General features: G+C 39.7%; 1 protein-coding gene across 16 annotated transcripts in view; it reads left to right on the plus strand.

The window, feature by feature from the left end:
* The window catches only part of MIPOL1 (mirror-image polydactyly 1), a 201,633-nt gene that overhangs the window by 135,215 nt on the left and 48,277 nt on the right, over positions 1-18,141 (plus strand). For all 16 annotated transcript variants that reach the window (XM_075103412.1, XM_075103414.1, XM_075103421.1 and 13 more), the window contains one exon: positions 11,535-11,629. In XM_075103412.1, the coding sequence (XP_074959513.1) occupies positions 11,535-11,629 (95 nt within the window). The remainder of the gene's footprint in view (positions 1-11,534; positions 11,630-18,141) is intronic.

Consider the following 18,141-nt stretch of genomic DNA (forward strand, 5'->3'; position numbering starts at 1 on the left):
AAAAGGTAATGATGTCCAAATGGCCATGGAAGGGCATGGTCAATGCCTGGTCAGAGGTCAAAGCCAAGAACTTTACTATAACGGGGAGTCTGCAGCAGAGATTGGGTAGTGAAGTAATGTTAGAACGATTTACCTGAGCAAGAATGACTCCTGTGTCCTTGAAGTGGAGCTCTGGGTGACACCTGTTGAACAGCCAAGAGTGCCTCACCAGCCTACTGGGAGCGAGAGAAGTAAAATGTCAGTCAAACTCATATATAGTCAGGTTTGGCTATTTTGGTCAAGTTGATTAAGTCATTATTAGCTGACAAGAACAATTACCTGTACCTACTCTAGTGGCTACAACAGGATCCGGTCATGGGCTTGCATAGTGACATGCAATCATCTATGGTTTTGGTTAGAAAGCTCCCTGGCACAGTTTTAACCCACTCTCCCAGAAAATGCCTTTGAATGATACTGTGTACCAGGGCCTATTCTCCTTAGACAATCTGGTGTCAGCAGCCCTTCCTTTTAGGGGTGGACAGAAGAGAGCTTTTGACATGGTAACACAAGGCAGGTCATGTCATTAGATCTCAAGGCCAGAGTGTGGTTTCTGGCTGAATCTTTTTAGCTATAGAGAGGTGGCTGCCGTGGTCGGGTCAGGGTCTCTTAGCAGAGCCTGAAAATGTACCAGACGGAGAGCCCTGAAAGCGCACCAGTTTCTGGCAGACAAAACATGTCTGGCTGTAACACGAACTTTCTTCTGTTCTTCTGCCAGTTCGGTTCCACCCCAAACTGGATAGGACGCTTTTGGGGCTGAGGGGAATATTGTTTTTATTGAATAGGGTCTTTGTTACCACAAAGCTTCTGAGACAACATTACAACACTACCTTTTGGATTCTGTGCTGACGACTTACTGTTTGTGGCAAATACTGACTTGATATCTTAAGTGGTCAAAGTAATTTGCATGGACAATGGGTTTGTCGTGGGTGCTGACATTTGAAGCTTTCCCAGAGTAATCCACCAGTAGGTCTCAAACACCACCTGGAAGGCTTCTTCAACTCACTCCAGCTGATTTCCCCTAAGGAGACTGCCAGTAAAGTTTGTTATAAACTGTAATAGTCTTCGTGGTATGTGTGAAGCAAGTCAGGTCTCTCAGAGTTGAGGGGAGCATTCCTGTTATCACAGTAGATCGGAGAAGTTTTTTCCTTTTTGTTTTAAGCTTGTATTTGATAACCTGGTCTGCCTTAGAAGGGATGTGTCTGTTTTCCAGTCCAGTTACCTGTGCAGCTGTGAAGGGAGACATAAGAAGGCTTCCTCAGATAAACAGTAAACACCATGCACGAAACAGCGTGCTTTATTTTCCCTTCAAATAAGACAAGTTTCTCTGTGTTGCTGATGTCTTTCCATTATTTATTTGAAATCACATTTTTCCAATGGATTTTTAGATCAGAAACAACGTGTATGAAGTCACCAGGGCCAAACCTGAATTACAGAACATGAAGAAATGTGCCCTTTCCACATGCCCACAGCAGTAATCAGTCTTTAATCTGAGACATAAAGGAATTCACTTACTTTTCTTATTTTCTTATAGATTCTAAAGCCATAGCTACTATGCAAAAATAACTGTTGTGATGGCTTTTTGCTTCTCTATTAAAACAAAGCCTTCTTGATTGTTTTCCTTTGATTTTGTTTTCACAGTATGCATCATAGTGTAGTAGTGAGACAAGTATCCACCTCTCTGTATATGAAGACCTAGCTACTTGCTATTTTAAAGGAACTCTAGCTTCTGTCCTTAATAAAATCCCTCCTACTAAAACGTCAGCATCTCTGCACATGACATTATTTATGTGCAAAGCCCAATCCAGCTATGAATGTGTATTTTGGAGCTGTCATCCCTGAAAGTTTTCAGGAGTCTTTTTGTTGTCACTAAAGTTATATCTTACCTGAAATAAGCTTTGCGGTATCCTTAGGTAGTTATCCATATGCACATAGTAGGTAATTATGATGGTATCTCTGGGTTTTTTAGCTATGTACTCAAACAAAAGGAAACCATAAATGAAATCTTGACCCTGGGAAGTCAGTTACAGTTTTGGATCAACCTCACAGGGGGCGAATTTCAAATTAATTTTCCTCACTCCATGAATCATTCTTTACAATAAAATGGTTCCATGTATTAGTTTCACACTCTCATCACATGCCTTGGATTGTCCTTTGAATAGCTAACTTTTCCTGTAATTTCAATATACCATATATTGCTTGGAAGGAAGTATAGGATACTATAAAATAATACTGCAGATGATGAAGAAACTTTGTATCAACATTGTATGTAAGGTTAGATAAGCAAATTCTTACTTCTCGCAGAAAGATATCATGAGCATTTCATGGACACTTTCTTGCATAATGTGATAAGGGACTGAATCTGCGTGTAGTATGTGCTCATTTGGACACATCATTAGGTGAAAGAGTAAACTACTTGTCAAATACTGCTGGTACAGTGTGCTTCCCAGTTTGATGTGACCATGCAGTACAAGAATGAGGCATTAACATCTGAGACATAATGGTTCAGCTGGTATTGCTTTAAGATAATTAATAGATATTAAGTTTGCTGTTATTGTAATAAAATGAACCAGATATCTACTGAGTCTGGGCAAAAATGCTATTGGATCTTTTTTTTTTTTTTTTTTTTTTTGACAGAGCAGTGGAAAGCTATTTGGTGATTTATTTTTTCCCTGATTGCACAATCTGCATAATATTTGTTGTGGCCTGTTGCTGTCACCCCAGTCACAACAGGACCTCTCAGAAATGAATGACCATACAAGCAATATTCGTATGGTATGGTCATGTATTCTTACTGGGGAATGTGGTTTTGTGAGTCCGGACCTCAGATAGTGACATCTTTTACAAGTCTTTTGAAAAGCTCCCTAAAAATATTAAATTAGGGATAGCATAAAGACTGAGTTGGGGAAGGTGGCATTGGGTAGACTTGCAACACAACACTTCTTGAAAATGACAATTTCATTTTGGAATAAAAGGGAGATTATGAGGTTACCATTTTTAATTCCAATAAGAGAAAACATTTAGACATTCTTTGTAAAGTAACTGAAAAAGGTGCACCTATGCAACTAAAAAGCCACTGTTGATGCACTTGCATCCTATACATATATGTGAAAACCCTGATTTCAGCTCGCTGATCGAAGTTGAGCACCCTCAAACATTTTGATGGCTGGGTTGTGGAGTAGTCTCCTTTCCCACAATGCACTTCTGTCTGTATCTGCTTTTCACATACGTAGCAATTCAATAAAAAATTATTTCTGCCAGCCACAGAGAGAGGACATAGACCAATGGAAGACACCAGAAATATCGGTAATTCACATGAATTTAGAGCAGAGAAGCATTCTTGCTGGCGGGAGTCTGCCGTGTCCAGAGTGAGTTAATGCAAGAGAATGGGACTCAGGATTAGGTTTCTGCATCCAAAACGAATAACCTAATCATGTGGCTGGGGAGGAGTTCTCTCTTCTGTCAGAAATTCTGCCTGACATTCCTCAGAAATATTTCTATCTAAACCAGTGCATCTTCACAGGGCATTATTGTTCCAGTGAAACAATCCTTTTTATTAAAAAAAAAAAAGTTTCATTAACTGATATTTATTCTGACCAACAATAGTATTAGACTGTAGAGTAAAATCTTATTATGGTTAATTGTTTGATCCTGATGCAAACTCATAAAGGTCATGTTTGCTGTTGAGATCCCATTCCTTTATGCCTAGAGGGAATGTCAACCCAGGTATGGTTGTGATGGTGTGTTGGGGGAAGCTGTAGCTTAAAGGCTGTTACAGTTCCCACCACAGCCACTGTTACCCTGAAATTCACACACACAAACAACCCTCAGCTGGTTCTTCAGGGTAGTTTTTCTAGCTGTACTGATCCTCCACAGCACCGCAGATAAATCAGGGATCAGTAATACAGTTGCTTGATTTACTTAAAGTTAAGATAGGTTTAGTAAAAACTATTTCCAGTAGAAAATGATGTGTTGAGAAACAACTTTTTGTGAATTTGTAATGATTTCAGTTAGTATTCCAAACTTTTCCAGCTCAGGTTTATGTCCCAGAAGTGTTATTTGGTGAATATTTGAAACTACATTTCAGACTTCAAAAATACATGAAGTTTTAATTTTACATTTTACATTTGGATTTATTATTGTTAATTGTGTATTTAACTATGTGTCAATAATTTATAACATCTACTATAGTACAGTTCTAATTTTCACTTTTCATTTTTAAATAGTATGGGGCACCTGGTACTTAAATGCAAGTTGAAAAATTTTATCAATTTTCTAGGTCAGTGTGTCCCCTGTTTGTGTTGTAATGAAACAGTTCGACACGTTAGCACTGTGATTGAAAAAACAAGATCACTTAGTGTGTTATTAGAGTGCTAGGCATTTTCAGTCCCCTCATGTTAGCTGGAATCTTTTTCTTGACCCTGCAAACCTCTGATCCCCTAATTAATAAGACAAGTGCTTATATTCTTTTCTAGATCAAAGTGTCATCTGCTTCTGTTGTTGGTGGAACAGTTTGATATGTTGACACTTTGATATAGAAAATAAGACGAGCTGTTGTAATCTGCATTAAGTAGCAGCTGCTAATGTAAAAATAACAGAATGGTTAGACGTTGGATGTCGCAACATGTCACAACATGACCTACTCGATCCTGCAGTATGCGCTTCTTTTATTGACACGATGTGTAAAATATAAAAGCATTGAAAATAGATTAAAATACTTCTTCAATGGTTTTAAAACATTTTCCAGATTTTTTTCTTGCTTATTCATTCTAAATCAGAATGAAAGAAACGTATGTCCCCCTTCCAGTCTCCTGCTGCCCTCAGAAGACACCTGACCTCTTACTGTCCAGCGAGCCTGCTAATATCAGCAGAAAGAGTCTTCTGTCCCCCAGGAAATGGGGACGGTTTTCAGTTGTCCATTTGTGGCTAGAGTCCATTTCAGACTCCAGACAACATAGGACCAAAGGAGGAGAAAGACATCTTATTGCCATCTTTCCCCGTTATACAGTTCTAACAAGTGTAAATGATTGAGTACATAAATTGCAGAAATTACCTTTGAGACTCTCCAGACTTCTCATCCAGCCTTCTAATCCATAGGAATATCCTGGATCAGTAGAAAGCAAGCTGTTGGTAGCAACTATTACTGAGTTAAGTAATACTTGCACATTAAAAGGTATCTCAGTCAAGTCAGGGGAAGATGCTTTGGGTGGGAAGGGTGTCAATTCTAATTGGGTTAATTATAATCTCAATAAGAATAAAGTAAGAATAACTCTTCTGCAAGAAGAGTACTTATTAAGCAAGACAGTTATATCTTAGAAAACAGGAGATAGAGAGACAAATGAAAATTGCCAGAGGTTAAGCTAAATCAGCCCTTGGAAAGAAAATTAAAACAAACAGTAGTGTAACAACTGAAATGAGAACAAGGAAAGAGGAAATGTGCCACAGCTCTGAGAATGGCATGGAGATCAAGGATAATCCGGATTAGGTCTGAAAGTGTGTGATTTTAGGGGTTTTTTTCTCTCAGCATTGGGCAATGATGGTGCCAGCTATGAGGACAGGGGTTAAGAGAAGTGAATGCATGGAGATGGAGTACGTCGTAGCTGTTCAATAGATTATTGTGCTCAGACTGGATTAACGGATGGTTTCCATGCCCAATTCTGAAAGAGCTGGTACCTGAAATTGCAGGAATGATAGTAAAGTTCTTCAATAAATCCTGTGAGGCTGTGTATGGTGTAATATGACAGGGAATTAGCAGAGGCAGCATCTATATTTAGACGGGCAAAAAACCTAATTCTGACAATTGTAGATCAGTTAGTCTTTACTGTGAGGCTTCAGAGTAAATTGGGAAAGAACATGTTTTTAAAGCATAGATCCATTAACAGTGGATTGAAGTACAACTTTCTCCCAAGTAAGATCATGCAAGAATTCTTCTTTGGTATGATAACTGGTTATTTAGACAAGGAAACTTGTAAAATATAAGCTGTCACATAAGCTTGTATGTGGTGCCATACGGAAAATTATTAGAGTGGAGAATGTGTATATTGTTATTTTACAAGCAGGCACGAGCTTAATGTGGGAAATGCTGCTTGCTGTTAACTGGGTTCGCCTAGCATCTCTTGTTTGGAAGGATGGGCACGTTGAGCTCATGTCTGTCTGCAAAATGTCATGTACCCATGAAGGAGATGAGGGATTAGTCAAAGGCAATAAGGAACTAGTTAGCAGGAAGGCAACAACAAACAGCCTTGAAAGAAGAATCGTTAAGGTCCAAGGATTTCAATAGCGGAATTTCTCTCCAATTTCTCACCAGTTGGTGCTGAACCAGTTTTCTTTAATGCTGTCATTGAGAGCCTTTGGCATGAAGAGCAACATCGTACCAACAAAATTGCTTGATGATGCAGAGCTGGGAGATGTTTTTAATACAAAATGAAGATATTATTAATACAAAGAAAGATTGGAATGGCCTCAAGTACTGGAAAAATAAAAGCAGTGGCGTGGAAGACAATGGTACCAAGTGTTAAGTATCATCATTTGTGGATGAATAAGGATTTCCACCGTTAGCTGGGTAATACCAGCGGGCAGGAGGACAGACAGGTATCAGAGAGTGACTGTGAGCAAAAGGGATGCCACAATGTATCAAGTAAGGTGTTTCCACTGGAGTTAGGACTTAGTGCTAGCAGAGTACTGTTGAGAGATGGGTTTGGGTTGGTCAGGAGGATGGAGAGCCTGCTTACTGAGAGGTAACAGGAAAGGTTGTGTTTGTTTAGCCTATGTACGGAAGGAGAAGTACATGCTGTCTATAAATATATATGGATGGAAATATATATGCTCTCTATAAATGCATGAGGAAAACAAAAATCGGTAAAAAGACAAAGCTATGAAGCTTTATTACTCAAGTTCATTATAAAAGGCATCCCTCACCCACAGGGAACCTGACAGAATAGGATGCTGTGTGTTCTTGCCTCTTTCAATTTAGATTAGAGTTGAGAGTATTCATGCTTGCACTAGAGGATTTAGAAAAAGATAAAAACTAGTTTTACCCTCTGTTTTGCTTTGTGAAAGTCTTGTATTTTTCCAGCCTTTGGGTTAAGAAAACACATAGCATTGTTCATTTAAATATTTTGAAAGAAAAGCAACAGCAAAAGGATCAGTAATAAGATTTTCTTTGTCAAGATCTGGCTATTTTAAGTTTGATATGTAGCAATTAGCTTTTAGATTTAATTGGACAATTTTTATTTTCAACAAGTAACTGCTAAAATGCAAAATGAGAGAAGTGTAGGAGCAAGAATTCTATTTTGCAGGGAAGTGGGGTGGAGCACAGAGAAGGGGGAAGGATCTATCCATGTCAAGCCAAATATAAAAGCGTAGGAACTTGTGGGCAAAACAAAATTGTGAGAACAAGACCATACCCCAGTGATCAGAATACCCTTTCAGGGTTAAACAGGAACTTCACTGAGGGTTACCGCTCTACCAAACTGGTGACCAACCTCACCTCTAAATAGACATTTTTAGGGAAAACCTCCACCGGAGGAACCTGAATGAATGGTATTTTTATTCTTCTTCCTCCTTCTTCACCCTACCTTCCAAAAATATTTAATCAAAACTGATCCATTTCTGCGAAGAGTTCTGGTTTCCACAGCTTGGCATTTTCCAAAGGAATAATATTTTGTTAAAAAGTTCCCGAGCAGCTATTGTTATTACTAGAAGTGAGCTCATGTAGGATTTCTGCCATGTGCACTATGGATGGATTTCAATATACATTATAGGAGTCTTCCAAATGTTTTATAGTAGTGCAGGCACCATTATTTTAGTTAGCAAATTGACTTTGTGATGAGCACTGTTTTGCTTTCCTTCTTCTAGTGAGGGAAGGCATCTCTCTTTTGGGAGGGTATTTGAGTCATTTATTTGTGTTTACCACTCTTCAGGCCTGTGAATGATGGGTCATTATGTCATATGGCTGCATGCTGTGCACAAAAACTCCTGTGACTGAATTTTGTTGGTCTCATGCAGTTCCCTAGTATGAACCCCATTGCATGCTACTGAGCAGGTTACCAAATGTCTACTTCTCTTCCCTTCAGTTTTTTTAGCTGTTATTTTTTTTAATTCCAAAGCACCTGATTCTGCTATTATTTTTACTGTTGTAAACCCAGATGCAAACCAAGTCTAATCAGTGCAGTTTTCTCTGCTGAAAAACTGACCTAAATAAGAGTCTTCAGACTCTAGTGCATTCTGACTTTTGTCCTGAAAAGCAAGTGGAACATAAAGTGTATTTTTTATGATAGTTCTCCAAAGAGACTAGCCGTTAATCTCTCTGTGAGTAGGTGTGTCAGCTGCAAACATTTCCTTCCAGTCTACCATTTCAATCACACTTCACAGTACACTGAAAATTGGCAAGGATGTTAATTACTGGCCTCTAGAACAAACCACCTACTTTGATTCAAGTGTGTTTTCCAATTTTTAAGAATGTTGTTTCACCTACAGAACGGTATAATTACAGAAAATAGCTTGGTTTGGCTAACATCTTTGTGTTCTGTGAGTTCTGCTTGCGAGGCAGCAAGGAGCACTGGGCAAGAGGCTCACCTGCAGAGGATTTTAACCTCTTGCTGACAGGAGTTAGGGCTTGCCAGCATCCAGTACATTGTTTTCAGAATCAGAAGCTCTAAACCACTGTCACTCAGAGGTTAAACATTAACACCTTCTGCTTTTAAAGCTGAAGGAACCCTCCATATAGTAAGAAAGTTTGGTTTTATTCTCTAGGGAACTTCCTGCTAAAATTTTATGAACGTCTGTTACAGGAGCAATTACAGCGGTGGGTCCTGTACCCCAGCAATGCAAAACCGTGGGTGCAGCCTGACACACTGAGCAGCACAGTGCAGAGACTGGTTGTGTAGCTGCATTTGAGCAATGCGGTGTTTAATAAAATTTGCCAGGAGTCAGCCATGTATCCAGGACAAGATTAATCAATCAGCAGAATAAATTGCCCATAGATGACTGGGAATTGACAGTAAACAGTAAAACACCTGCCTTGAAGACTTACAGTCTTAACAGACAAACAGGAAACAGAAGCGAGTGGGAGCCCTGTTTTAGGAGAGGGATTTTGAGGCATACAGACAGAGTTGTTCATGATTGTACAGCGAGTCTGGCAGAGCTAGAGACTGAACTCTGCATTTCCCTACATGAGTTCATAGCTCATGTAGCAGGTCCTTAATTTACCAAGAAACTTTTCCACAACACTGTCCTTAAGAGTTGGCAGAATCTGCAGTCAGCATTTCTCACACATGTGCCTCTTGGTTTGGGGCTCTACAATTTGTACAATTAATAACTTACACCGTGAATTAAAAACACTGGAAAGCAGCCCAATGCTCAGGCTCATGTGTCAAAGAATTGCTGTGCAAGCCCGGTCTTATTTGTTGTTACAATAATTAATCATCCACGGATTTTAAGGTAATTTATATGGTACCTGGGCTCTCAAGGGAGTCCTGCAGTGCTATTGTAAGTGGACATTTTAAAATTAATGGTGATTAAGCTATAGAGTCATATTAAATATACATGAGTACTTATTTCTCCTACCTCCTCTTTAACCGTAAGGCCGTGTTGGGGCTGACTGCCTTCCTGACCTTACAAGCCACATGCTGCAATTTCCATAAGGGCCATGAGTCACAAGCCCTTTGCAGAGCAGTGTGAATAAACAATGGGAGGAGGAACATCCGGGAGAGTTCACAGGTGGGAGATGACAGTGTTTCTCAGGGATTCCCTTGCTCCACTATAAACCAGATCCTGGGTGAGAATGTACCCACATCCCAGAGCAAGCTGGCAGTGCCAGTCTCAGCAGCCCTGCTGGCTCAGGCCAGTGGCAGCAGGCTACTCAGGGTACGGGTTATCCAACAGCTCTCCTGCTGGTAACATTAGCCGGCACAGGAGCCACACTTCACAGCTGGAGAGCCATGTACAGATCGAGAGTCACGCATCAGTAGTTTGTGTCTGAGTGCCTTGCTTCACTCTCTATATGTTGGTCAACAGTTTTGCACTATAGGAATATTATTTCAATATGACATACGTTTGCTGAGAAACACTTGGCTGAACTGAACAGGTCTAACCTTAGCCATTCAAAAGTTTACCATATATGTGGGGGAAGCCATTTAAAACATCATCCTGCTGGGAAGAAAAAACTAGAAAAAAATGCAATAATAGAACAAGAAACGATTTGTCATCAGCAAGTTTGACACTGTCTCCCACAGCATCCTCCTAGAGAAGCTGGCTGCTCATGGCTTAGACAGGTGTACTGTTCACTGGGTAAAAAACTGGCTGGACGGCCGAGCCCAGAGAGTTGTGAACAGAGGTAAATCCAGCTGGTGGCCAGTCACAAGCAGTGTTCCCCAGGGCTCAGTTTTGGGGCCAGTCTTATTTAATATCTTTATCAGTGATCTGGATGAGGAGATTGAGTGCACCCCCAGTAAGTTTGTAGATGACACTAAATTGGATGGGAGTGTCTGTCTGCTCAAGGGTAGGAAGGCTCTGCAGAGGGTTCTGGACAGGCTGGATCGATGGGCCGAGGCCAATTGTATGAGGTTCAACAAGGCCAAGTGCTGGGTCCTGCACTTTGGTCACAACAACCCCATGCAATGCTACAGGTTGGGGGAGGAGTGGCTGGAGAGCTGCCTGGCAGGGAAGGACCTGGGGGTGCTGGCTGACAGCCAGCTGAACATGAGCCAGCAGTGTGCCCAGGTGGCCAAGAAGGCCAACAGCATCCTGGCTTGTATCAGCAATAGTGTGGCCAGCAGGAGCAGGGAAGTGATCGTGCCCCTGTACTTGGCACTGGTGAGGCCCCACCTTGAATACTGTGTGCAGTTTTGGGCCCCTCACTACAAGAGGGACTTCGAGTTGCTGCAGCGTGTCCAGAGAAGGGCAACAAAGCTGGTGAAGGGTCTGGAGAGCAGGTCTTACGAGGAGCGGTTGAGGGAACTGGTGTTGTTTAGCCTGGAGAAGAGGAGGCTGAGGGGAGACCTTATCGCTCTCTACAACTACCTGAAAGGAGGTTGTAGCGAGGCGGGTGTTGGTCTTTTCTCCCAAGTAACAAGTGATAGGACAAGAGGAAATGGCCTCAAGCTGTATCAGGGGAGGTTTAGATTGGATATTAGGAAAAATTTCTTTACTGGAAGAGTCGTCAGACATTGGCACAGGCCGCCCAGAGAGGTGGTGGAATCACCATCCCTGGAGGTGTTCAAAAAAACCTGTAGACGTGGCACTTCAGGGCATGGTTTAGGAGGCATGGTAGTGTTGGGTTGACAGTTGGACTTAAAGATCGTGGAGGTCTTTTCCAACCTTAATGATTCTATGATTTTTTCATAAGAATTAAACAGGCAGCATTACAAAACAGTACAGCTTTACATACATAATTATAATAAAGCATTACTGAAATGAATGCACAAAGCATTGTTATGTTTTCAAAGCAATATGGATATTCTGAATAAATTGTTTATCGTTTGTTTATTGTTTTGCAGGCAGACTCAATATCCTTGCAACAAGAAAAGGAGGCGGCTCTTCAACAGTGCAAAAAATTAGAAAAAGAAATCCAGGCATTGCGTGTTTATTACAGGTAAAATAATTAATGCTAATATAAATCAGTGACTCATAGGGGAAATTTTCTGTACTGTGTCTGACTGAGAGTGAGGAAATGGCCTTATCAAATAGGTATTTGTTGGAAATGTGAATACATCAATGAATCAAGGCCTGCATTTCTGCTTTACTGATCACCGACCATCTCTTTGAAATAGAAGTCCTTTTCTTATAGCCTAAATTTTCTATTAGGTTCTTCTAGGGGAAGGGGAAGGTTGCTGGCAGTTGATTCTTATATAAATGAAAAAGAATAGCAATGCATTCACTTAAAAACACGCAGACAAAAGGAACAGTTGACGTAAGTGCTTGTTTCTTCCCTGGTTGTTTGCAAATACCTAACTTAATCAACATAGATTTCAAAATAATAAAACTTAATCAACATAGATTTCAAAATAATAAAATCTGTAATTCTAAAGGGCAGTTTTCTTTTCAACTGCAACTTAATATATATGTTTAATTCCTTACGCTCTGTAACAGTTTGCAGAATGAGAGAAATAGCCATTCTCTCGTTAATTTAGGTGGGCTGCACTGAATATTTGCATGCATCAGTGGGTTTTAGTCCCTCAGGAAAAGCTCTGTGTGGTCCAGTGAAGGAGTTAGGTTGTTTTATGGAGTGATGTTGGGTTACAGCTCTCATTTCATCCTGACCTCCTGTGTGAGAGGGGATACAGAGCTGCCAGCAGGTTAAAGGCAGGAGAATTGGCATCAACACAGCAGAAAATTGTGAATCTGAAGGCTGAATGTCTGTGATGAGGGATGTGGCCTGCAGAGGTAAATAATAAATGTAGTGTGAATATTATGTTCATTGGAAATAAAGAGGACTAGTTAGTTATGACTAAAAAGCATTTGCAGTAGCAGAACTATGTATGTTTCCAGTGTTTCAGCATTTACAAGTAAAAATACCTGGGTTTCTAGAGGTTTTTAGAGTTTCCCCTTCTCATTAAGTTTATTAAAACCTTGGAGGGAAGTTTCAAAACCAACTTTTGTTTCTAAATCTCATAGGCATTTACTTAAAGCCTGTTAATTGTGAATAGAAACCCCAAGCAATTTGTGATTATTGCATTTAATGAATTTGGTCAGCATTTAGTGTGTGCACAAATTATGGCATGATTTACCAGGCTAGAAAGAATTTATTATAGTGCCCTTATTACTCACTTAAATGGGATTTGTAGGACAATTTAAAAACAGAAATGCAATTTTTGTATTGATATTTCAGAAATTAAGCATTTGCTTGTGTTGGTCTCTGCACATTGCAGGAGATTTTTTACTGGCTTTTGAGTTGTTTTGAGATAGTGTGTCAAGTTTGCACTAACATATAGTATTTAACAAGTATAGTAGACAGCGCCCTCTGTTTATTGATGTAAATGCTTTAAATCTCAGAAATATTAATAATAATGACTTACAGAAATCACCATTAGAATGTACCATGTTATTAACTTCTGGCCCTTACTTTGAACAGGCAAAATTTCATTGTAAGTTTGATTATGGTATTTTGCAAGATTTAGTCATAAGGTGTGGAAATACTCATCTGAATATCGCCTGGGGTATGAACTATTGTATCACTACTAAGTTGTACAAGTTACATAGTAGTTCAGAACACCAAAAAATGAAAGATTTTAGCCCCTACTTGTTGTTCTTAGAGGATGGGATTTTTTGTAATGCCTTCTGAAGTGGACGCACAGAGGCACAGATTGACTGAGGTTGGCAGGGACCTCTGGACGCCACCTTGTCCAATCCCCCCTGCTCAAGCCAGGCCACCTAACGCAGTTGCCCAGGACCACATCCAGCTGGGTTTAGATTATCTCCATGGATGGAGACTCCATGACCTCTCTGTATAGAGACACTGTCCAAGCATGCAGAGACATGGCTAGGAAAGCCAGAGACCACCTAGAGTTGTTGCCTTTGACATCCCTCGCAGGTTCAAGAAGGGCTCCTATAAGTGCATAAGTAGCAGCGTTTGAGGTCTTGTGCCTATCTTTTGCCTTGGTTAGAAATTAATTGCACCATTATGAGTATTCTTACGAACATCTTAACATTTCGATTACAGTTTCCCATATATTACGTGAACATCTGCAGCCTCTGTCATGCAGTAGTGTGGCATAAAGCTTTGGGGATTGTATCAGCCTAAGGGTGGGCTGGCTGCAATAATCACGAATGATGAAGTAGAGAATGGATTTCCCAGGCTGTCCCAAATGAGTGAAAACTTACTCTCTGTTTTGTATGTGAAGGCTAGTTAAGGAATGCTTGTGTAGATGTCTGCTGGGTCTTTTTATTTCCTTTTACTACTTGCCATGCTATGGTAATCTAGAGTAAGCACTGAGGGTGTTTTTTAGACAGCCTGGTTTGGACTGAGGTGGAAGTTTGGTGCTTTGATCCAAGCGAGTTAGCTAGACGATTTGCTTTTCAAGACTACGTTTCCCCGGAGTTATTTCTCTTTTGGACTTTAGAGCTCCCCAGTGAGCAGAATATAGGCTTCCACACATGGCTCTGCTCCTCATCTGAACTGTAGAGCTACAATGAGATGCGTTATTATGCAGGGTGCACATTTCCTTCACCTGCTGTTCTCTCATCCCTTTGCCAGCTTCTCCCACCTGTCGTCTCTGTGGTGCCAGCATGACAGCAGCTTGGGAATTCTGGCTCCATTTGGTGCTTTCTCCTCCTTCTGCTCTTAGGTCTTCCTTGGCCTTAGAAAAAAACATTTTCTCATACTTTTCTTATTTGTTTCCTTGTTTTAACCGAGATTTCTGCATCATCCTTTAAGTTACGAGAAACAAATTTAATGAAAAAACCCAAATACTGGAGGGTAACGTTAAAGTCTACAAGGGATACATAAAGCCATGCCTTAACACACAACCACATTTTAGGAGTTTGGTCATAAAAGTAATGACTGTATGTATATATTAAAAATATTTGAATGCATACATGTGTAAACAGTAACATTAAGATGTGTATTTTTATACTGATCTGTCTTTCACTGACATTAGTATCACCCAGAAGCAACCAAATACCATTTTATTATACAGAATCAGAGAAGAGATATTTAGGTCCATAATATATGTGTGTTTGAACATGCAACTGTATGCATACACAGGCATGCTCAAAGGAGGGAAACGAGTGGAGACCTCCAGGGGAAAAAAAAAAAACAGTCCCCTTTTTTTTCTACAGGAGAAAGATTCCTGGTATCTAGAACACTGCATCCAGTTTTGGGTCCCCAGTAAAAGCAAGACATCTATAAATCGGAGCAAATTTGACAGAGGGCCACCAGTATGGTCAGGAAGCTGTAGCATTTGCACCGTAAGGAGAGACAGGGTACTGCTCTTGTTGAGCCTGGGAAAAAGTATTTCCTTCTTCAGTGGCTTCAGAGAAATGTAACAGCAGCCTGAGAGTGTCTATGAGGAGGTTATCAAGAAGGACAGGCTCTTCACAGTGCTGCATAGCAAAAGGGTGAGAGACAACAGACTTGAACTGAAACGAGAGTTTCAGACTGGTTATAAGGGAAAACTTTTTCACCATGAAGGCTGTCCATCATTGGAACACGTTGCCCAGAGAGGTTTTGCCATCTCCATCTTTGGAGATTTCCAATGCTTGACTTGATAAAGTCATGAGTAACCTGCTCTGAACTCACAGTTGATATCACTGTGAGAAGAAGGTTGGTTGGACTAGAGACCTCCAGCGGTCACTTCCAACCTGAATTATTCTAGAATTATGTGATCTGGTAGCTACTGCTGTTTGAAGCCATTCGATTTTTTTTCTCCAACTGTGAAAGAAGTGCGTGTTGTAAAACATACTTTGTGCAGATGGAGTGGAAAGTGAATCCTAGCGGAAACTGGAGTTTCATGCAAGGCCTGAAAGACCCAAACCAAAATTAAAATGAGCTTTGGGGGAATAAATGGTAGAACATGGATTTCCATCTGAATTTTTACTTTCTGAAAAGAAAGCACATCCCAGAACAATTCCAGCCTTCTTTAAAAAGAGAGAGGAGTGAAAAGGAGGAATAAACTCCTACAGAAGGGAGAGGAAGTTGGCTCTGAATAAAGTTGGGCAGGTTCTCAGCCTCTGTTTGTTCTTCTTGCATTGTTTCTGTGTCATGTCTCAAAAGGAATATTGCACTTTCTGAATAGTAACCCAAAAATACATATCAGAAATTGAAATTTGCATAACAGTTAGGAACAGTATAGAATTTCTAGCTTACTAATATAATTGTTTCAACACTGTGCTATTTAAGCTAGGGATTAATGCAAATCATAGATCCTCAGTGACCAAAGAAGGCTATATCCAAATAATCAGTTTTGAAGCATGTGGGAGGGTTAATCCCACTACCTCTTTCTCACATAGCTCTGTTGTTTGAACGTCATCACAAGTTTCTTATTTGCATATTTTCCAGTTACGCAGTCTGTCCTTTTTTATAACCAGCTTCCTTCTATTTCAGTAGTGCTTTGGAAGTATACTTCTCCTACATGTTAAAATGCTGACAAAGACATATACTATTGCATACTGATTATTTTTCACGTATTAGCTAAAAAAGTAAAACTGTGTATGAGAAATACATCTTTATCTAAGGAAGTACTTATATAATTTTCCAATTTTTTTTTAAATCTAAAATACTTCTCTGAGAAGCTCTGGCACCAAGAGTTTTCACAGGCAAATAATTTAAACAAATTCTAACTAGTATAGCAAAAGGTACACCTCTAATATTTCAACATCATTGCAAAGAAAGAGAGGAGAGTAAAATAAAAGCACAGGGCTATCCTTAACTTAAAAGTGTGTTTTTGATAGGTTTCATGTTGGGGTCAGATGCAGTGATGGTCAACTCAATAAAATTATTGTTTACTCTTCAGCTGTGTAAGATATGTACATCTGCATTCGTTCACACACCTTTGAATGAAGCTGCTGAGGATAAGAATTGCTATGTCCAGGCTCTAAGGTAAAATTTAGGGATGCTTTTAGTAAGCTCGAGTAGTTACTTCAATGACAATTTAAGAGGCTCCTTTGTGATTTAATCAAGTGCTATAAAAGCCACATATTTGCCAAGTCTGATGTTCACAGGGGAGGAGGGACAATGAAAACTTTTTGCAAAAAATCTTTATCCAAAGGCTCTTCCAATTTGCTGTTGAAATGTGTGAGATGCAGAAATAGCTGCAGGCTGGGAGTCGCAACGGAAAGAAATTTACAGTTATCGCAGCAAATTTCCTAATGAACAGACATTTGAAAAAAAATTACAGTGTTAAAACGAAATTTAATTTAGAATTATTTTTTACTCTGCTGAAGTTGAGGCAAAGTAAAGATCTGAAAGAAAGGTCATAATAACATGGAGGGATGGAGTTTTAATGGCAGATGCATGTCACAATGCCAGGAGTTGCACATTGCAGAGTAATTGGAACCTATAAGTTAGGACCAGCATGCAAGAAAAAGATAGCTTATTTTACAATTATGTGACAGTTTTCAATAATGAAATGGAAGAGTATTTAATGAAAGTATTTAATGACAGTATTTAGTGAAACCTCTTGTAATAGTAAGTACTATGACCTGAAATAAATATTTTTAGAATCAGACATTCAGTCAATATGGGTAGCTTCTCCATCAGAACTGCAGTTTTGTTCCTTCCTAACCAGTTTTATCACTTCTAAAAAGTTACTAACTGTTGAAGAAGTTTAATAAGATTTTAACCTAAAAGCTTCTAATGCTCCAGATGCTTCAATTAAATTGGAATTCATGTTTGTGACACAAGCAAACAGTTTAAATATCAGTTGTTTTTATGGATGGTCATATATTTTTCCCACAAAGTCTCTTGTACAATGACATGGAGGTTCATCTTTTTAAAGATTGAAATTGATAGACGTGAAAGAGAAGAGAACCGAGTTTTTTGTTATTTCCTTAAATGAAAGACTTGTAAGCACAGGGACAAGCTCAATTTTCATTTTAATTACAGAACTAAATCACCCTATAACAGGAGAAATAGATTAAAAAAGATGCTTTGCAAGGCATTATTTGCAGTCCTGGAAAAAAGGCTGCTTTCTAGTCAGGCTCTGAATACAGTGATGTGTGTTTAATTTACTTCCACTCTATAGTTCCATGTCATATGTTATGGAATATAATACTCAGATGGTACCATTTCAACCATGCCCCATGGAACCTGTGCATAGATATATAATGGTGTAATTCTTGCTGTTCGACTGTTCCTCTTGTTCCAGTTTTAAGGGCTGTTAAAAGCTATAAATTATTCTACCTAATATGTCAATATTCATCCTCCTCTTGTATTCTGTGTGGTTCACAGCCACTGCAGTAGCAAGTCAGAATACAACTGGCTAAATATTCAGTCTCCTGTTCTCTGACTGACCCCTGCTCAAACATTTCAGCCTGTTTATTCTGCCATCTCAGTCTTTTTCAGAGATTTCTCCAGCCCAGGTTTCTCTGAGGGGGACATGGTGTGTAGCAGGATATTGGGCTGCTCTAACATCCAGCTTCCCAGTCCAAATGAACTGGAACCCATTT

Source organism: Phalacrocorax aristotelis, chromosome 9, assembly GCF_949628215.1.
Source record: "Phalacrocorax aristotelis chromosome 9, bGulAri2.1, whole genome shotgun sequence".
In the NCBI taxonomy this organism is placed as follows: domain Eukaryota; kingdom Metazoa; phylum Chordata; class Aves; order Suliformes; family Phalacrocoracidae; genus Phalacrocorax; species Phalacrocorax aristotelis.